We start from the raw sequence: 21880 nt of genomic DNA on the forward strand, positions 1-21880 counted from the left end.
AACTCACAAGTTAGTTGTGATTTAAAAACAGTAGATGAAAAGTACAATGATAATAATAATAATAACAACAACAACAATAATAATAATAAGTACAATAATACATTTTTGACATTTAGTGATTTCCATTACTGTTAGGCAGTACATACTACCCCCTGCATGTAAATGACGTAATTACATACGTAATTACAACCAAAAATCAGCAACTTTCAAACAAACAAACTAATTACATTTTTTGAACCCACCATATTATTTGTACCAATAATAAAACAATTATATTTTGCAATCCAGTTAAAAAAAAGAAGGTGGTGCAGATAAAGGGCACCATTTACATGTTTGTAGTAGATTCAGTGTTGTTCAAAACAAAAACATAAAAACCCCAACATAAATAAAATAAATGTGTTAATTTCTCCCAAGACACTGGACAGGAAATGTTGTCAAAAGCACTATATTCATATAACCCCCTATATTGATAATGAACAACGCAAGGTTTTTAAAACTTTGTATTCATTTACCATTTATAAAATTGAAAAATAGGGATTTTGAAGCATGACATCGATACATAAAAAATGATTATGTGAATAGATAAAAGATTAGGTACATGAGGTATATTGTTAAACTGTGAAAATCTGATATATGTAAATGATATATACAGATCGTTATTGATTTATATATTTCTTTCTTGTATGTTGAATTTTGCTTTCAAGCATAATCACTTCATAGAAAGGTTAAGGAAAAGTACATCTTTAAAAAAATGTGAGTTTTGATAATTCTGAAATAGTTTTATATGTGTAATTAATATATTCAGTGCTGTTTTCATGTTCATCGGTAGTCATACTGTTCATATTTTACACTGAACAGATAGATGGGAAACAGATTTCATTGATAAACCAATGAAAAGGTGGCTACAAATAGCAACAGATGACGTCGACGCCCACCAAGTGATTGGCGGAGGTCGACGAGCGCGCTGTTGCAACGTCAAACATCGTCCCCCTAGTTGTGCCATGCGCATTAACGGTTGTTGTTGTTGAACTGGTTGTTATGGCTGAACAAGGCCTCGGACTCAATTGAGAGAGGACCCCCGTACCACCCCCGTCTCCGCCACGGGACACCTGGCACCCATGGAGGGCACGGACATGGACGTGGACGCGGAGCTCATGCAGAAGTTCAGCTGCATGGGCACCACGGACAAGGACGTCCTTATTTCGGAGTTTCAGAGGCTGCTGGGCTTTCAGCTCAACCCTGCCGGCTGCGCCTTCTTCCTGGACATGACCAACTGGTGAGTGCGGGGATTGGAGGGCCCGCTGTGGGGAGGACAGGAGTATGACGCTAACCTAGCTTTATAATTAGCTTGTTAGCCTACATAGATAAAAAATTGTACAAAATAGAGCGCTATGGAGGTGATGTTGAGCCCTGAAGAGAAATCACATCACCATCACCATTCCCATTCTATGGGATGGCTGTTAACTCCAAGCTATCATCACTGGCAAACGGAAGTGAAACGGTAAAGTTTGCCGTGACCGCAGAGGAAACAGTAAGGTGAAGTCACTGAGGAACCAAATAGCTAGCAGGCTAATTTAAGCACAGGGAACTCTCGCTCCCGGATCGTCAGCCATGTTACATAACAGCGCACAGAGCCAGTTAAACCGTGCTCATCGGGAAGCCAAAACTCAAGGCAGCGTCGCTCACTTCACGTTATTCTGATGACGTAACCAGTCGTGATCTATCAGCGGCCGACAACAAGTGGTCTTGATCACAACGCCTTTGTGCTCCTGGCCAGCTATGCTCACGTTCTTTAGTTTGTCAGCGATTGATGCCCTTGATTGGATCAATTTTGAAAGATAAAACTTGTTTTCACATAGCTTCTGTATAGGGGAATGGAGCTTAGGAGGTCATAATGGAAAGAAGGCATCATTGCGCGGCAGTTGTTTGAATCTGTCCTCTGAATCCAAGATTTGGAAGTTCTAAGTAAACATGAATTTATGGCTAGTATATGAGCAATGGCTCAGCAACCCACTAAACCAGGCAGCCTTATTTCTCTCTTACTGGCAAAGCTAAACTAAGAGAAGTGCCACTAAGATGACTATGTAGGACTGTACAACTTTGTTTTTACTTCTTTTTGTTGTGTATTTTTCACACTTACATGCTTCAGATCAGCAAAAAATGTGAGTAGACAAAGATAATCTGAGTTAATACAAAATACAGTTTTTATATGACAGTTTAATTAAGGGGGAAAAAGTTATCCAAACCTATCTGAGACAAACCTAATAACTAGTTTTGCCACCCTTGGCAGTAAGAACTACAATCAAGAGTCTGCAGTAACTGGCAATGAGTCTTTTACACAGCTGTGGAGGAATTATGGCCCACTCTTTAATTCAGCCACATTAGAGGCTTTTCGATCATGAGCAGCCTGTTTAAGGTTATGCCAAAGCATCTTAATCAGATTTAAATTCAGACTTTAACTAAGCCACTCCAAAACATTTGTTTTCTTTTTATCTTATTTATTTTGATCTTTCTGATATTTTGTTGTTGTCCTGCTGCATAACCTGAGTGTGCTTTTGCTTCAGGACAAAAAAACCGATGGCTTCAGGTTTTTCTAGTATAGATTGGAATTCACGATTTCATCAATAATGGCAAGTCGTCCAGCTCCTGAAGCAGCAAAGCAGCCCAAGGCCATTATACTACCACCACCATGATTGACTATTGGTGTGATGTTATTTCTTATCAAATATTGTGTTAGTTTATGCCAGATATAAACTTTCCAAAAAACTGACTGAAAAAACTGAACCAGTCTCATCATTCCACTGAATATTTTCTGTTTTGGGGATCATCAGGTGCATTTGGCAAGCCTTTGTGGGGATTTTTTTGGTAGCTCAGTAGGTAGAGCAGGTCATCTAATAATTGGAAAGTTGGTGGTTTGGTCCCTGGCAGCTCCAGTCTGCATGCCAGATATCTGTGGGCAAGATACTAACTATGCATACTAGAATGGATGCATCAGAGTATGAATGTGTGTAAAATTTAGATAGAAAGCACTTAAGCATAGAAAAATGAATAGGAGTGTGTGAATGAGGCATGCTATACAAAGCGCTTTGTGCTCTGGAAGAGTAGAAAAGCGCCATATAAGAATCCATTTTTGGTCAGAAGTGTTTTTGCCCAGTCTCTGTTTTTTGTTGAGTCATACACTCTGACATTACGTGAGCCAAGTGTGGCCTGCAGTTCCTTAGATGATGTTCTTGGAGGAATTTTAGTTTGGATAGCCCCCCCTTAATAAATGAAATCATCATTTAAAATGTATTTGTTCTTTTTGACTAATTAAAATTTGTTTGATCTGAAAACATGTAAGTGTAATATCCAAAACATAAGAAATCAGAAAAGGCAGATACTTTTTAACCGTACTGTACTCAGAAGGTGCATGTTGAAGTAGTCAAATATGTTATGAAGACAAGCTGATCTGGCAAATATGTTACAAATAATGCTAATTGTAAAAGTAGGGCAGGCTTTGCAAAGACAAACAAAAACACTTGGACAAATTTTACTTTATACTTCAGCACTATGATTTCAAGATTAATAACCAGGATCGATAGGTATTGCTGATGTGTATTAACTCTATGCTCCTTCTTTTGCATTGGAACAGGAATCTGCAGGCTGCTATTGGTGCATATTATGACTTTGAAAGTCCCAATGTCAACACCCCATCTATGTCCTTTGTTGAGGATGTGACAATTGGGGAAGGAGAGTCTGTCCCTCCAGATACGCTGTTCACTAAGACCTGGAGGATACAAAACACAGGTATATGGGCTTTACATTTACACCTTCACATTGTATACATGTAGATAGTCTTTATAAATCTGTAACATGTTCATGGATTTTGTTGAGATGTATTTTGAATGAATTCTTCTTGGTGTCTTGTAGGTGCAGAGTCGTGGCCACCGGGCGTTTGTCTCAAGTACATTGGAGGCGATCAGTTTGGGCATGTAAACACAGTTATGGTGAAGTCGCTAGATCCCCAGGAAATATCAGATGTGAGTGTGCAGATGCGAAGTCCCACAACTCCTGGCATGTACCAGGGCCAGTGGAAGATGTGTACTGCCACTGGATTATTTTATGGAGGTAAGAACCACTACTACTTTGATTAACTATCAAGTACATTTATGAGACCTATGACTAATAATAGTAAATAATAATTTCAGTTCATACTAAGCCAAGATAATTAATCAGATTTAAATCTCATTTACAATTTTCGGTTCCTGTGATGATTAAAAACAACATTATAATATAACTGTTAGTATTTTGCTTTCACGTTCAGAACAAAGGTCTTGTTTAGGTACTCTGTAATACATTAGGCTCCCCTTTTCTTCATCGCTGTGTTCTTTACTCATCCTAATAACTTAAAGTCAGTCGCTTTTTACTGCAGCTTCAGAAAAGATCATTAAGAGACATCAATCTAGAGGAAGTAAGACTCAAGCTTTTGTAGTCAAAAACTGCAGGATTATCAGTTGTGTGTGGCTCCCTGTTTCTGCAGATCCGACGGTCTTTCACTCAGCCCACTTTCAACAGTGTGCGACAATTTGCTGTCGGCTTTGGTTTTTTCTCGCCTCTGTGACTGCTTTGCAGGTCTCTGAGCCACGTGAGCTCACTGTCACTCTGTGCCCTCTTGGCCTCCATCTGTGCCGGCAGACTTCCCACAGTGGAGGCAGGTTGGCAGGAACCAATAGCTACCGGAGACTGGCTTTACAAAAATTGCCCACTGGTCAAGGCCTAACACTGTTCCTCACCCCCCATGATTATGACTTTTGCCATAATTGAACTGCCTTAGTTTATACTTCAGTTTCTCATAAAATAAGACGAACAACAAATTTTCATCAGACTGTCAGGCTTTAACCAGAAACCAGACACCAGACAATGTTGAGGATGCCCGTGGTTTAAGCCTTCATTTGAGACTTGTAACAAACCTACTTCATATTGTTGTCTCAGTCATGTAGCTCTGGCTGTGAGCAGAGGTCCCACCCGCTATCTCAGTCTTTTGTTTTAGAGGGACAGACAATCAGAAGAAAGCTGGTTTAAAGTGAAGGGGGAAGGGAGTGAAATCTGCATGTTTCTGACAGAAGGTCACCTGGGGGGCTCCACAAATGCCCAGCAGAGAATCAACATCACCCTCAGCTGTAGATAATCACACCTCAGCCTGTGAAACCTGTTCACAGCAGTCCCTTATCTCCTTCCTCATCATGCACTCCTGTGCTTACATCTACCTCTCCCTTGTTGTTGTTATCAGAATCAGAAAACTTTATTAATCCCTAAGGAAATTATGCAATTATGTCAGCACCATTAGTTACATTGCTGGTAACAGTGTTAGTGTTGGAAGAGGTCACAATACAAAGTGGAAGATAATAGTTTCAGTAATTATTTTCTAAAAGCTTCAAAACAGCAATGCAGTGCATGCTTTAGGGGATAACCTCCAAAAACCAGTGTTTCACCAGCTGTAAAGCATGCAAAAATGCTCTAAAAGAGTACACATAAATCCATATAAACAGTTGGAAAAGAGCAGAAAAGTTACCCGTTAAAAACCTTACTAGCTGCATACTCTTTTTTTTGTTTGTTTGTTTGTTTGTTTTCTTGGCACCAACACACAGCAACAAATTCCTGTTTGTGTACAAGCTTGGTAATAAAAGCAATTGTGATTCTACATATTCCCTTAATGGCAATTTAACACTAAGAAAGTTGTCAAACTGGCAAAACATTTGAGTCTTACACAGTCAGGTCACTTTTGTGCTTGTTTGTTATCTCCACAGATGTAATATGGGTGATTCTTAGTGTAGAAGTTGGAGGTCTTCTTGGAGTGACCCAGCAGCTATCTTCCTTCGAGACAGAATTCAACACTCAGCCCCAGCGCAATGTGCAGGGAGACTTCAACCCTTTTGCCTCACCACAGAAGAACAAGCATGATGCCACTGACAACAGCTTCAGAGATCCAGGTGGAGCCTGGGAACGCACACAAGAGCCAATCCAGCAAGATCAGAATGGACTGTCTCATAATGCTGTAAATAGGGCGTCAAATGGTCTCCAAACTAATCTTTCTGTGGTAACTTATGGACAGGTATGTATATGTAAAAATGAACTCATCACAGATCTGCTCTCACCTTTAAACCTACATCACTACATTCACTCCTTTATACTTTTAAGTACCATATGCAAGTTTTTGTAAAAACTACATTCTCTGTTCTACAGGTGATGGGCAGCAGATGAGCAGTTGTTTTGACTTGTACAAAATGTTTAAATATTGAGCTTTATGCAGTTCTATGGCTCTATAGGGTGTAGCTTACGAAGTGTTCGACATTGCCAGGCTGTCTTTGCATCTGTTTCATATACCTCAAACCCCTGACAGGTATCACAGTGGCAGTTATCAGCTTTCTTTGTTAACACATGTTTGGATTCTGCCTGTGCTCACTAGAGATTATAACAAAGAATATAATGGAAAAATGCAACACTGGCGTTGCAAATAAGAGCTGGCAAGAAAAAGATTAATCTCTGGAATTTGTAAGTTATTTATTTTACCACTCGTGTACCCTCCATGTCGCTGTTTATTTATAACGTGACAGCTGCACATTAGAGCTCTTAAACTTGATCCATTTAAACAAAGCACTAAGTAACCTTTACGTGCTGCTTTCAGCTCTGACGCTGTCCCACCAAGAAGGAGATGTGGAAATCATATCAGTGCTGAATTGCGAGACTGAAACCTTCTTTCAGCAATGCTACGTGGATTTTTTTCTTTATACAAAAAAAAAAGAAGAAGCGATAATGGTCATTATTTCTCTGTAAAATTAAATTCTATTACATTATCAGTGTTTAGTTTAGTTCCACTTAACCTGTGAAGCCGGTCCCAAGTATCAGATGTCTTTTTTTCCTCTCTCTCTTTTTATGGGCATGAATGTGATAATTGCATTTATCATTTTCTTCCTCTTGGGACTACACATATTTGCACACATTTTAACACAAATTTAATATATTCAATTCACCTACATATACTTCGCACTGAGTAAAATGTTGCCAAAGGAAAGTTCACGTGAGTAATTAGATGATTAGATATCTTTACTCGGGGGATTGTGGTTAGACACTAACCGTCTTCTTGGCAGTCTGCTCTGCAGCTGTCGGCATATCAGGTTGTGGACAGTTAGACGAGCCTCAGGGTTTAAAACTTTATTCTAATTAGTTGTAACTTGAGATGGATTACTTAAAACAGAAAAGAGTTCCTGTGACTTAATCCATTTTAGTCTTACGGTACAGTTTGGCGAAGCATATTGCGCAATCGTCTGATGATGCAGAACAAAGTTTGAATATATAAAAAAAATGTTCTAATTTTACAGACAAAGTAGGGTTTTTTGTGTGTGTGTGTGTGTTTTGGCGGTAGCTACATTCAAATCAGCGGTTGGTCTGCAAATGGTCAAAGGCAAAACCCCTTTCCCTTTCCCCTTTTAAATTTGAGTAAATAAACCTCACTTAAATATATATTTTTTTAATTACAGTGGAAGGCCTGAACATTCCAAAGGAATGAAAAGCCCCACTTTTTCAACTGGGAATGCTATAGAGTTTTACTTTTGGCCAGGTTTTGTATTTTCTTGCAGTGTTTGTGGTAAGTATCAGAGAAAAGCAAAGCGAGCTCCTCATTTCTTGTTAAGTTCTTACTTTTATTCTTAATTACTGTAATTGCAATTCTAGTGTGGCTAAACATCCTGTTAAAATCGGAGATGATATGCATTGTTGCTACAGTTTGGCTGACAGGTAATTATTTGTGACACGTGTAAACCTCTGTGTTACAGCGTTGTTAAACTCCCTCAGTGGTGATCGTCCATGCCACGAAGCTCCATGCACGCAGTTATTATGCTGATGTTTATGCCAGTGGAAGTTTTGGCGTCTGCACTTTCTGGGTCAGCAGAGAGCTGGCGACTTTTATGCACATGGCTGAAGCGCTGTGGTTCCGCAATGCTTCCACTTTCCACTTAAAGCCGATCATGGACTATCTAGGAGGGAAGAAATTTGCATGAGCCGACTTGTTGCAGTGGTGGCATCCTGTTACAGTACCACACTCAAATTTAGTAAGCTCTTTAGAACAACCCATTATTTTATAAATGCTCGTAAAGGCACACTGCATGGCTACGTCCATCATCTTATACACCTGTAGAAATGCAAATATCCGAATTCAAAGGTTAAGAGGTGTGATCCAGTTCTTTTCATAGGCAAAGCTTTGTTCACAGTTTGACCTCTCAACCTTTTCAGGGTTTGTTACACTGGAATAATTAGAGTCAACTAGCTGTGTGAATCTTTTGTGGCTTTTTAAGCGATGCATTAATTCCAAAGAAGACTGCGGTTTGGTTTTGTCACCTTTTATTACCGCCCTGAAACTGAAGATAAACACAGACATGGTGGAGCTTATGCTTTTCTTTCCCCTTTGTGTTGTAATAGAAACTAAACCAAAAGGCTTTCTCTCATTTTTTTTTTTTTTTGTCTTCCCCCCCACAGGGACCCTACCCATTTGGACAGAGCTAGAATGACAAAGACCCCTCTCCCCCACGGTGAATGAAGAGCTTAGCACCCTGGGAGTCCTTAAACACAGAGGAGTTGGAGGGGGGAGAGGAACAGTTGTTTTATATTGACTCATGACAACCCTCTTCCAAAAACAACCCGTGACCCTTTCCACAGAAACACAGAGGACAGTGAGGTGATGGATTACATCAGCTGCCGTGAAACATCCCACCTGACATCAACACCTGGACTCGCATGTGTGAATGCTTCATTTAAGAGTGCTATAAACCTTTACGAATAGATACACCTGACTATTTTTTATTTACGTGGTAAAAACGTGCCTAGTTAAAGTGAAAGTCACCCTAAACAGTTTGGTATTCCCATGGGCAGTTGAATGCTTTCTCTCTTTTGGGTTCCTACCCAGGTCTAGAAATATTTTTTTTTTAAATATGTTAGAGTAGTACAGGAAATTCTAATGGTCATTCATGTTGAGGTTTTACAGTGTTTCGAAAAAGGTGTTATCTTTTATTCACCATCCCCCCTCAAAAAAATGTAAAAAATCTAAATGTGCAGAAGTTTCAAACTCCTTTAGGTAAAACACAGAAGCAGAAAACTACACATAAGAAAGGAAAGAAAGAAAACATGCACAGGTCTTTGCCAGCTCTGGAAAATCATCACTTAAGTGCGTACAAAAATGTAAGCCTCAAAGTTGCATTCATGTATGAGAGAGATGGGAATCTTTCCCATCATCAACCAATTTTACGTCACCAGACAACTGGTAGTAATGGATATGGTGATGCCATGTTTAAAATGTAACACTATGTCTAAAGTGCCCCTGTTATGCTCATTTACAGTCTGAATTGTTTTACATGATTTCAGTGTTCAAAATAATGTTCAGATTTTTGGCACGCTCACAGCTTTTTGAGGCCCCTCTCATGACAAGTGAGGAAACCGTCTGAAAGCTGTTGACTGCTAACAAAAGGTTTTTAAAACTGTTAGAAATACATTGTATCGCTTCTGCCTTTTACTTTGACTCATCAGCACAGCTGTTGTCTGCTAGCTATGATAATGTTGATCGTTGCTGTTAAAACACAAGGATTTTTAGCCTTGTGAAAAATGGCTGATTAGTCCTGTACTGTGCTGTGTTTGTGTCACTATTACATGTGTGAAATGTGTAAATGAGGACAGCTTTTTTTTGGAGTTGGAATAATTCAGTTTGGCCTTTTTAACTCTGCAAACTATTTCCATGCGCAGAAGATATGTAACACACTGGAGGGAAGGAGAAAGCACAATAGGGGCACTTTAATTTTGGCTTTGGCAACATTGAATATCTGACTTTGGCTAAAGTGAGTCGTCCGTATTTGTTTGGTTAAAGCTCCAGAAAAATCACACATTTCCATTTGTAATTCAAATTTTAAGAAATTCACAAGCTGGAAACTTGAAATTCTCAAAACTCCAATATGACTCCAGCAGTTACTACATTGCAGCAACACACTTTCCCCCCTGCTACGACTTGGCTTGTTAGACTGATTGCTCCACATTCAGTCACTTTTTTTCCCTTTTCTTTGCAGTCCTTGATTTGAGTTTAGCACTCACTCTTGATAATTTGGAGATTTTATGTTCTGCTGTCATACAGATTTGCACTGTAAGATGGCTTGGATGCTTCCAACAGAAGCCGTTTTCTCTCGTTACTGCAGTTAACTTCAAACTAAGCAGGGTTGGACTTTGTGAATCCAGGATGCCATTCAATTCAAGTCAGACAACATGCATTTGACTTGTGTCGTCTGACAAAATATCTAAAGAAACAAGTCTTATTATCCAAGTTTACATAGACTATTAAAAGCTAAGACTTCCTGCCCTTCTGCATATAAATATTTGTCATTCTTGTGTAGGAACCCAGTTTCTTCCAAAGACAAAATCCAGAGAGACCAGACACTAACGGGTGGCATCATCCGCTGCATAGTCTGCAGGTGCATAATTGAAACTGCATGGGACAAGGGTGGAGTTTATTTTATTATTATTATTTTTGTTTTGTTTTGTTTAGGGTGGGTTTCGCTTTTAATGGAGGCTGAAGCGCAAATGGATGTGAGTAAGCTTGAATATGTGAGTTGTGAGGAAAGGTTGATAAAGCCATCTAAATCTATTTTGCCTGGTGAATGACTGTAGTATCTGAGTCCATGTCTATGTATGTATGTATGTGCCTGCCTGGTGCGTGTAAATGTTAATGGTTTCTCTTTGGATTGAACTGACATAAATGGTGTATACTACTTGGGGAAAGGATGACTTGACACATGCACATCATTACTGAGAGAGCTTTAATAAGTGTGTACCTCAGAAGTATTTTTGAGTGATTCTGCACCAAAAATTCACGCATCAAAAATGTCCCAGATGTTATTTATTTTGTCTTTTTGTCTGTGCTGCAGATCTAATAATTCCCATTCATAGCCAGCAGGTGGTGCTAAAAATCAGAAGACCAAACTACACCAGACTTGTCATGAGTGCTGAGTATACTGAATGAGGGGGGAAAGGTGATGAGTTGTAGTGTGAGCCTAGCAGATTGTCTGAAGAATGTAGATGTTTGTTATCAGCATTGTTAGCACTGAGGGTCAGTTAAGGTTTTCTTTGGCTTATTGTGGATCGTGACACCAGCATTCCCCCCTCCTCAAAATATTGATTTGTGTATTCCTCACAGCTTCAGGTTTTTGTTTTTATATATCCTGAAATGAAAGGTTTCAATGTTAAACACTAGTTTCATTCCTGCACCAGTGTCTGATGTTGACCGTGAAGGTTATTGTATGTTTTTTTGGGGGTTTGTTTGTTTTTCTCTTCTGATCACATGAATGAGTTTGTCTGCTGTTACACCTGAATTTCTACTTCAGCTTTGCTACCTTCATTATGTCCATGTTTTTTTTTTTTTTTTTTCTGTGTATCTTTTTGGCCTAAAAATAAAATGGGTGGTCCATAGAACGCCATTATAGTGTTACAGTTTTTATAAGGAAGTGTTCAAACAGGATTATTAGAAACTTTTAATATTTTGATTTTAAAGTCCTTTAAACAACTTTTGATGGTTAATTATCAAGGGGATTGTTTCTTCTATTATAATGTATGTTTATCTTTAAAATTCACCAGCATTCTGTGTTGCAGCTCTTCTCTGTTTGTATTGAGTCATCTGACAGTCCTCCTCCCAAACAGTATACACTGTTCTGCACTGCTTCGATTATTCACGTCTGTCTTTTCCTTCTTTTCGTGTGTGCGTGCATGTGTGCGTGCATGCGTGAGCTTCCTTCTTGTTGGCTTGCTTGTGTGTGTGTGTGTGAGGAAGAGAAAAATGGTGAGAAAATACTGCTGGATCCATTCTTTAGTTTTAGTTTGTGACTATGTTTGGACTTGAGATGGGTGGCAGAGTGAGTGGATGAGATGAAAGTTTACATAGTCCTAAGATAGCACATTTATCTGAAGAGAAATTGTCAAAATTAAGTTGTTTTTTTTTCCTCCTGTAACTATAATTAAGCATTTGTATGATTAAATTAACACTGAAACAATGACTTCAGTGTTTGTTTTTTTCATGGGGTCAAAGTAAATGCCATCTTTGCATAAAATCACTCTATACTCCAGCTGCCGCTTTAACCTTAAGCTACACCCAACACAAACAGTATCATGTAATCGTTGAGCTACAGTTTCACATCCATCGACAGCACAAAAGATGCATTGTGTAGCCACAGTAACATCACGCAAAGTCCCACTTCAGATCTTCAAAATGAGTTTTAGCCACAGCTTACTGTACTTGGATGAACGTGTGGAGTTTTAAGGTTTGTTAGCAAGCTGCATCCATTAACACAAAAAGTACAACACATAGACACGCGTTCTTTAATTAATGCCAAGCAAATTATTAAATAGTAATAAAATTTCAACCACAAAACCAAAACCTCTTGGATGATCTGTGTCACACACAGAGCCACATTGTGTTTCATTAAAAGTTCTATAAAAGGCACCATTTGCACGCACATGGTAAACAGGTGCAGATCAGTGATTCTAATTAACACCAGGGATGCGCCAGCACCTACAGCTGCCAATGTCAGCACATCTGTCAGTCATCGTGGTTGAGCTGTCAGGCTTTGATGCCAGTGTATTTTGGGGCCACACCCATCTTCAAGATAGATGGTGTGCATGTATTGGCAGAGTTATTAGGTGTTCTATTTTTTTCATTGTTTTTTATTTTTTTATTTTTAATTTTGACCTGTGCTGCCGTGTTATTTTTAGAGAGAAGGCAAAACTTCCAAACAAGCCATAATTGTTCAGGGTTTTTTTCTCGTTGTACTGTCATGAACTCTAACAGTTAACATAACTGGAGTCTGCATGCAGCTCTTGGATCTTTTTGCATTTTCTCTAAATGCGCACGGTCTGATCTTGGGATAAATTTGCTGTGAATGTGACATTGTGTTATCATATATGTGAATGCTTAAGACATGTGAATTGCCAACATTGCTTTTTTTTAATAGAAGTCTTGCAGGTCTTGCTCACACTTGCCGTTCATCAGCTAGCAGCACATGACTACTGATATCATCTTAATTCCTATGGAAGCAGTAAGTCTTTTTGCACGAAAGCCTCATATGACAGCCGCTAGTCTTATGGTGATAAGATATGTTGATAAGGTGTGATATGTCTATGTCTGTATCTATTATTTTGGCAGTATATCAAGGTGTGTGTGTTTATGTGTGGGAAGGCGAGATGTCCATGTGCATTCAGGCAAGCCAGCACTGAGGCAATTGTTTGAATGTGTCTTGTGTGCCAGGGTGACTGAGGACAAATATTGACTTTTGCAGCGTTAATTCAGCAAACATCCCATCATGTCTATCATCTCTCATTGTGCTTGAGTCACTGTTTTTCTATTTTCCTTTTTTTGGGATAACTGCCTGTCATTTCTATTAGGTCAACGAGGTCTTTAATGTGAGGCTTCAACTGTTTTAGTGAAAGAATGAAAGTCAGATGTGACAGATAATGTTTTTGTCTTGAAAACTTTAATTTAATATTAAAATAATTAAAATGGAATACATTTTACTGACTTGGTTTTAAGTTAATGTTGAAAAAATGTCTGTGTTTATAGATAATGTTTTAATTTGTCATATTTATGTTTAGGACGGTATGTTTACAACTCAAATTTATATAAAATGTTTAAAGAAGAATAGCTTGCTGCAGTTTTTCCTGGGGATCTCTTGTCAGTGACACGTGACATGTGACGAGAGCCCTCAAAGTCAGCCATTTAATATAAAATAAAAGGTTTAAAGTACAACTCTTGCATTTTTAGTACAATAAAAAGAGAGAGAGAGAGTCAGCGTTAGGGACAGGAAGCTGCCATATGTTTTCAAACACCATCTGGTTAATGGGGAATTTGCTGCCTTTGGAGCTATCAATGTGATTAGATTACAGATTTTATTTGTGTGGGTGGGGAGCACTGCAGGCGTTATAAATGACAGGCAACTTTAAATGATGGTAAGTCTTGAGCATCGGGAACTACGAAAAGTAAATAGTGGGAAAGCATTTCCTGAAGTTAAACAGTACTGCCTTACAAGAAAATTTGCTCACTTGAAAAATGTCATGTAGCCTCTTATTATCCTGCAGCTGCAGATTTAAACATATAATTTTTAAATACATGAGAAACCAGGCGTTGTGTCTCAGACACTGTACTGAAATCAGCATTTTTATAAGATGGATTTTATAACAAAGGACACTTTATGAGAAGGAGAACATTTGAAATCTCTTTAAAATAATTGTTTTATTTTTCCAGTGCTAACTTTTCTGTGTTGGGTCACTTCTAATGCTGCTCCTGTTTTCAGCTCTGATAAACTGATTGCACATGCTCTGCCAAAATACACTGCTCAAAAAATAAAGGGAACACTTAAATAACGCAATGTAACTCAAAGTCAATCACACTTCTGTGATATCAAACTGTCCACTTAGGAAGCAACACTGATTAACAATCAATTTCACATGCTGTTGTGCAAATGGAATAGACAACAGGTGGAAATTATAGGCAATTAGCGAGACGTCCCCAATCAAGGACTGGTGACCACAGACCACTTCTCAGTACCTGTGCTTTCTGGCTGATGTTTTGGTCACTTTTGAATGCTGGGGGTGATTTCACTCTAGTGGTAGCTTGAGACAGACTACAACCCACACACGTGGCTCAGGTAGTGCAGCTCATCCAGGATGGCACATGAATGCGAGCTGTGGCAAGAACGTTTGCTGTGTCTGTCAGCGTAGTTTCCAGAGCATGGAGGCACTACCAGGAGACAGGTTGGTACATCAGGAGATGTGAAGGAGGCCGTAGGAGGGCAACAACCCAGCAGTAGGACTGCTACCGTTGTGCAAGGAGGAACAGGAAGAGTACTGCCAGAGCCCTGCAAAATGACCTCCAGCAGGCCACAAATATGTATGTGTCTGCTCAAACGGTCAGAAACAGAATCCATTAGGGTGGCATGAGGGCCCGATGTCCACAGGTGGGGGTTGTGCTTACAGCCCAACACCCTGCAGGATGTTTGGCATTTGCCAGAGAATACCAAGATTGGCAGCTTTGCCACTGGCGCCCAGTGCTCTTCACACATGAAAACGGGTTCACACTGAGCACATGTGACAGAGTCTGGAGACACTGCGGAGAATGTTCTGCTGCCTGCAACATCCTCCAGCATGACCGGTTTGGCAGTGGGTCAGTAATGGTGTGGAGTGGCATTTCTCTGGGGGGGCCACACAGCCCTCCACGTGCTCGCCAGAGGTAGATTGACTGCCATTAGGTACCGAGATAAGATCCTTAGACCCCTTGTGAGACCATAGCTGTGTCCAAATTCATGGGCTGCATCCTCCTGAGGACGCATTTGTAGACCGATTACGTCACAGCAACGCGCCGAAGGCTGTCCAAATTTGTAGACTCCTCCGAATGCAGCCGACAAATGTGTCTTCCTTTTCCCCGAATTTGAAGGATGGGTCGGGTGTGTCCTTTGTGGCCCACCATATCCCAGAATTCATAGCGCGGCCCAGCCAAACTCCAGTTTCTGGCAATGGCGGCCGCAACTAAGTTTTAAAATTACTCTTACTAGTCTTTCTGGGTCACAAAATAAACTTTTAACATATTTTCAGGCGAGAATGTGGGTGTGTAAACTTGAAATATCTGCTCGGTTTATCAAGATATCGCATATTTGCAAAAGTGCTTCGACGTTTTCGGAGACGTCTGTTACCCACCAGCTCGATAGCTAGCCGAGAGCTCGAGGGTCACTGAAGCCGCCGAGAACGGCCCAACTCCCGGCACATCATTTTCAGATCACATCGGACTTTTGCTACTCAGGTTAAATGTAATAAATAAGTCACTTAGACAACCTAAAAATGTTATTGTTTGTCTTTTTTTCAGTGTTTTATTTGTTCATGAGTAAATCGGTTTGGCTGAGATTAAAGTTATTAGATTAGATAAAATAAAACTTTACTAATCCCCCGGGTGGGCTCTTCTTTGGTTTTTACACAGTTGAATATACGTCAAATAGAAAAATGATTAAACAGAAGTGTGAGATGGTCGAGAATTTACGCCAGTGTCCTGTTATATTTTAGATAGCAAGGAGCAGACGGTCGAGTTTATTAAACTCCACCGAGACAGCGGTGACGCTAATCAGAAGGCTAGATCGTCCAATTTCCCCAGCCTGTTTACTTCCGGCCTACCCGACCTTCTGAGGACCCGGCCCACGTAGACCGCGAAGGCCGGGTCCTCAGGAGGATGCAGCCCATGAATTTGGACACAGCTCATATGTTTGTGCGGTTGGCCCAGGGTTCCTTCTAATCCAGGACAATGCTAGATCTCATGTGGCTGGAGTGTGTCAGCAGTTCCTGCAAGACGAAGGCATTGATGCTATGGACTGACCTGACCCTGCAGACCTGAGTCCAATTAGGCACATCTGGGACATCATGTCTTGCTCCATCCACCAACTCCACGTTGCACCACAGACTGTCCAGGAGTTGGCGGATGCTTTAGTCCATTTCTGGGAGGAGATCCCTCAGGAGACCATCTGCGATCTCATCAAGAGCATGCCCAGGCATTTTAGGGAGGTCAAACAGGCACGTGGAGGCCACACACACTACTGAGCCTCATTTTGACTTGTTTTAAGGGCATTACATCAAATTTGGATCCACATGTAGTGTGTTTTTTCCACTTTAATTTTGAGTGTGACTCCAAATCTAGACCTCTGTGGGTTGCTAAATTTGATTTCCATTGATAATTTTTGTGCGATTTGCTGTCAGTACATTCAAGTATGTAAAGACCAGAGTATTTAATAAGAATATTTCATTAATTCAGATCTGGGATGTCTTGTTTTTGTGTTCCCTTTATTTTTTTGAGCAGTGTACAAACGGGCACAGTGAGTAACGTCAGTTATTTTAACAAGGTGTCAGGACAGAATAAAAATTGTCAAGAATAAGGAAAATACAACCTCAGATGAACAACAACGCATAACACATTAGATCTTGTCTTTATTTATTTAACAAAAATTAAGCTAAAATGAAGCAGCAGTGAGTTAAAACCTAGACAAACCAGTACTGATTCCATAGGACTAAAGAAGGCAAGTAAAACCCAGGTGTTACATACAGTGGGATGCAAAAGTTTGGGCAACCTTGTTAATAGTCATTATTTTCCTGTATAAATCGTTGGTTGTTACAATAAAAAATGTCAGTTAAATATATCATATAGGAGACACACACAGTGATATTTGAGAAGTGAAATGAAGTTTGTTGGATTTACAGAAGGTGTGCAATAATTGTTTAAACAAAATCAAGCAGGTGCATAAATTTGGGCACTGTTATCATTTTATTGATTCCAAAACCTTTAGAACTAATTATTGGAACTCAAATTGGCTTGGTAAGCTCAGTAACACCTGACCTACATTTTCTCTGAAGAGTAGCACCATGGGGGTCTCAAAACAACTCTCAAATGACCTGAAGACAAAGATTGTTCACCATCATGGTTTAGGGGAAGGATACAGAAAGATGTCTCAGAGATTTAAGCTGTCTGTTTCCACAGTTAGGAACATATTGAGAAAATGGAAGACCACAGGCTCAGTTCAAGTTAAGGCTCGAATAAAAATCTCGGATAGACAGAAGCGACGAATGGTGAGATAAGTCAGTCAACCCACAGACCAGCACCAAAGACCTACAACATCATCTTGCAGCATATGGAGTCACTGTGCATCGTTCAACCATTCGGCGCACTTTACACAAGGAGATGCTGTATGTGAGAGTGATGCAGAGAAGCCTTTTCTCCAGCACAAACAGAGCCGCTTGAGGTTTGCTAAAGCACATTTGGACAAGCCAGCTTCATTCTGGAATAAGATGCTGTGGACTGAAGAAACTAAAATTGAGTTATTTGGGCATAACAAGGGGCGTTATGCATGGAGGAAAAAGAACACAGCATCCCAAGAAAAACACCTGCTACTTACAGTAAAATATGGTGGTGGTTCCATCATGCTGTGGGGCTGTGTGGCCAGTGCAGGGACTGGGAATCTTGTCAAAGTTGAGGGACACATGGATTCCACTCAGTATCAGCAGATTCTGGAGACCAATGTCCAGGAATCAGTGACAAAGCTGAAGCTGCGCCGGGGCTGGATCTTTCAAGACAATGACACGAAACACTGCTCAAAATCCACTAAGGCATTCATGCAGAGGAACAAGTACAACGTTCTGGAACAGCCATCTCAGTCCCCAGACCTGAATATAATTGAAAATCTGTGAGGTGAGTTAAAGAGAGCTGTCCATGCTCGGAAGCCATCAAACCTGAATGAACTAGAGATGTTTTGTAAAGAGAAATGGTCCAAAATACCTTCAACCACAATCCAGACTCTCATTGGAACCTACAGGAGGCGTTCAGAGGCTGTAATTTCTGCAAAAAGCGGATCTACTAAATATTGATTTCATTTCTTTTTTTGTGGTGCCCAAATTTATGCACCTGCCTGATTTTGTTTAAACAATTATTGCACACTTTCTGTAAATCCAATAAACTTCATTTCACTGTGTGTGTCTCCTATATGATATATTTAACTGACATTTTTTTATTGTAACAACCAACGATTTATACAGGAAAATAATGACTATTAACAAGGTTTCCCAAACTTTTGCATCCCACTGTAAATAAACAAAATGCACTTGAGTAAGTGAACATCCAGAAGACCACCTCTATAACAGGAGAAATTTGCAGCTTTGCTGACATTCAGGTGTGTGTTAACACAGTTGTTGCTGCCAAATAATCAGGACTTACTAATGGTCTTACAGTCTTACAAACGTAAGACCATTCCTAAACAATTTGGTCTGTCATTCCAGAATAACAAAGATTTATTCAATTGTGAAAAATGTTCAGTTTAGATGATAATCTTTAGGGGTGGAAATGGTAAATGGCCTGTATTTATATAGCGCTTTACTAGTCCCTAAGGACCCCAAAGCGCTTTACACATCCAGTCATCCACCCATTCACACACATTCACACACTGGTGATGGCAAGCTACATTGTAACCACAGCCACCCTGGGGCGCACTGACAGAGGCGAGGCTGCCGGACACTGGCGCCACCGGGCCCTCTGACCACCACCAGTAGGCAACGGGTGAAGTGTCTTGCCCAAGGACACAACGACCGAGACTGTCCAAGCCGGGGCTCGAACCGGCAACCTTCCGATTACAAGGCGAACTGGAAGTTCCAGAAAATTCTCCTAAAGGTCAGACACAGCAATGCTCAGAGAAAATACAATATATTTAAAAAACAAACAAACAAACAAAAAAACAAGACCTAGCAATACTAAGGCGTCATTAAGCATGTTAAAAGTTAAAGTTCATGACAATGCAATTAGAAAAACACTGAACCAGTACGGCTTGTTTGGAAGACTTGACCTTTTCTCTCTAAAAAGAGCAACACATCTTTGTTTTCCACATGAACTAACCACAAGATTTCTGGAACAATGTCGTTTAGATAGATGAGTCCAAAGTGGAGATGTTTGGCCATAATGCACAGCATCACGTTTGGTGAAAACCAAACACAGTATTTCAGCACCAAGGAAGTAAATATCATGTAAGTAACGTTTAATTACAAGCGCTTTTCACAGACATCTTGTCACAAAGCCTGTAAAACGAAAACTCGGATTAATCATTATAAACAGAGCTGGAGTGGTAGAGTATTTCAAAGCATTGCTGCAACAGGCTGAAAGGCTCTTCAATCTCATATGAAGAACAGCTAATAAATTCCAAGCCTGAGACAGAAGAGAGCCAGAGAGCAGCGAGTGTGTTTAACAAGAAGACAGCACCTGGGCATCTTATATACATAAACTTTATGTTACATGTCCTGATCCGCAAACGGTTATAACTTCCTGAATGCCCCTTTTCCCCCTCAGTTTCTGCTTAAAAAACAAAACAAAACAAAAACAAGTCAAAATAAGTCCTTTTAAGTAAACATTCCCTTAGCACGAGTCGCCTTCAAACACGGATATATGTATACTAATGCAAATTTTTTTCCCTGAAGCAGGAAGTGATCCTGCTCTCGTCTCCATCAGTGATAGTCATTACAGTTCTAACGCTGACGGAAACAAAATTGTTTTCAGTTTGGAATTCATCAGAATGTAATTATTTAAACATTTTCACAACAAAGACGGCAAAACCTGTCAATTTGCATTTGCATGATGTATGACCTGAGTACTGTTAGTTTTCAGTGGAACTTTACATCTGATAACATAATAAGAAAAGGTGACTGAGAAATCGACCTGAGAAAATGTTTGAAGCTAAGCTTCAGCACTCCACTCTATTCCAGCAAATTTAATTTAAATGATATTAACTTAAAACAATGAAAATTAACAACTTTACATTTACAGAATGTGTAAAGAACTTAATAAGAAAAAGAGAAACAGTTTTCAGTTTTTTGATAACAGTTTTTTGATAACATAGCTCGTTGTATGGTTCTGACCTGGACATGATTCATTTCAGTTCAGTTGAATTTTCTTTATATTGCATCTGCTGGCAGCTACAGTCACCTCAAGGCACCTAATATTGTAAGATAAAGGCCCTGCAGTATTAGAAAGGAACTTCAATAATCACACGGTCTCTATAAGCAAGCGCTTTGGGAAGGAAAATATCCCTTTTCAAAAGAAGAAACCTCTGGCAGAACTAGGCTCAGGTGCAAAAACCAACCAACCTCTTTTCCCTCACCCTGATTAATTGGGGTGAGGGAAAAGAGAAGGGCTGATATACTGAAACTACTTATCTTTATTCTCAATCTTATTAATATTATAAAACCATGATTACTCCATGACATGATTACTGTTGCTTGAAGTGATGAACTGCTAGGCTGCTAATTTGTTATTTTTCTTCATTCTACACTGATTGAATGACTTTGGCTCTAGCAGGCCGCTATTTTCAGTGAAAAAAAATCCACATGCACTGTGTACTTCACAGACAATTTTAGCAACTACCTGGATAACAGAGTGAAACATTAATCAGCTAAAATATATTTCCTCCACTTAATTCACCAAGATGCCGCAAAAACTCTCTGCAAACTCCTGCATATACACTATATTGCGAAAAGTATTCATTTGTCTGCCTTCACATGCGTAAGAACTTGAGTGACATCCCATTCTTAATCCGTAGAGTTTAATATGATGTCGGTCCACCCTTTGCTGCTATAACAGCTCCAGCTCTCCAAGGAAGGCTTTCGACCATTCTTCCAGAATTTCATTAGGGCACTTGCTTTGTGCACTGGTCCACAGTCATGGTGGAAAACAAAGGGGCCATCCCCAATTTTTTCACAAAATTTGGAGCATGAAGTTGTCCAAAATGTCTTGGTATGATGAAGCATTAAAAGTTCCTTTCACTAGTACTAAGGGGGTGGATTCAAGTCCTGAAAAATAACCACATTCTATAAGTGCACCCTCCACCAAAATTTACACTTGGCACAATGCAGTCAGACAAGTACTGTTCTCCTTTTGCGCATTATATTGTAAGTTAAAGACCCTGCAATAATAAAAAGAAAAGAGAGAAAACCCCGACAATCATATGACCCTTTGTGTGCAAGTGTTTTGGTGACAGTGGGAAGGAAAACCTCCCTCTTAACAGGAAACCTCCAACACAACCAGGCTCAGGGAGGGGGGGGCCATTTGCTGCAACCATTTGGGGGTGAGTGGATGAAGACAAAGACATGCTATGGAAGAGAGCCAGAGATTATCAATAACTCAGAATTAAATGCAAAGATGTGTATAAACACATGTGAAAAAGTGAAAAAGGTGAATAAAGAAGAAACACTCAATGCATCATGGGAGGAAAGTATTTGCCTCCCATTCTGTGCACAATAATATACAGGGCCCCAAAAT

The 21880-nt window shown here is 39.8% G+C and overlaps 1 protein-coding gene across 1 annotated transcript; it reads left to right on the forward strand.

Annotated features, from left to right (window-relative positions):
* Nucleotides 1–954: 954 nt before the first annotated feature.
* Nucleotides 955–12059, forward strand: ilrun (inflammation and lipid regulator with UBA-like and NBR1-like domains). Its single transcript, XM_040006313.1, has 5 exons — nt 955–1276; nt 3632–3786; nt 3910–4107; nt 5787–6091; nt 8512–12059. Exons 1-5 carry the CDS (start codon nt 1119–1121, stop codon nt 8536–8538), a joined length of 843 nt encoding a protein of 280 aa, XP_039862247.1. The 5' UTR covers nt 955–1118; the 3' UTR covers nt 8539–12059.
* Nucleotides 12060–21880: the final 9821 nt, after the last annotated feature.

Source organism: Simochromis diagramma, unplaced genomic scaffold, assembly GCF_900408965.1.
Source record: "Simochromis diagramma unplaced genomic scaffold, fSimDia1.1 OVJJ01000320.1, whole genome shotgun sequence".
Classification (NCBI taxonomy): domain Eukaryota; kingdom Metazoa; phylum Chordata; class Actinopteri; order Cichliformes; family Cichlidae; genus Simochromis; species Simochromis diagramma.

Excerpts from the sequence above, each read along its gene's own strand:
- ilrun (XM_040006313.1), top strand. The coding sequence starts at position 1,119 with ATGGAGGGCACGGACATGGACGTGGACGCGGAGCTCATGCAGAAGTTC. Across the intron at positions 1,277-3,631 it reads TTCCTGGACATGACCAACTG|GAATCTGCAGGCTGCTATTG; the intron begins GTGAGTGCGGGG and ends GCATTGGAACAG. Across the intron at positions 4,108-5,786 it reads CACTGGATTATTTTATGGAG|ATGTAATATGGGTGATTCTT; the intron begins GTAAGAACCACT and ends TTATCTCCACAG.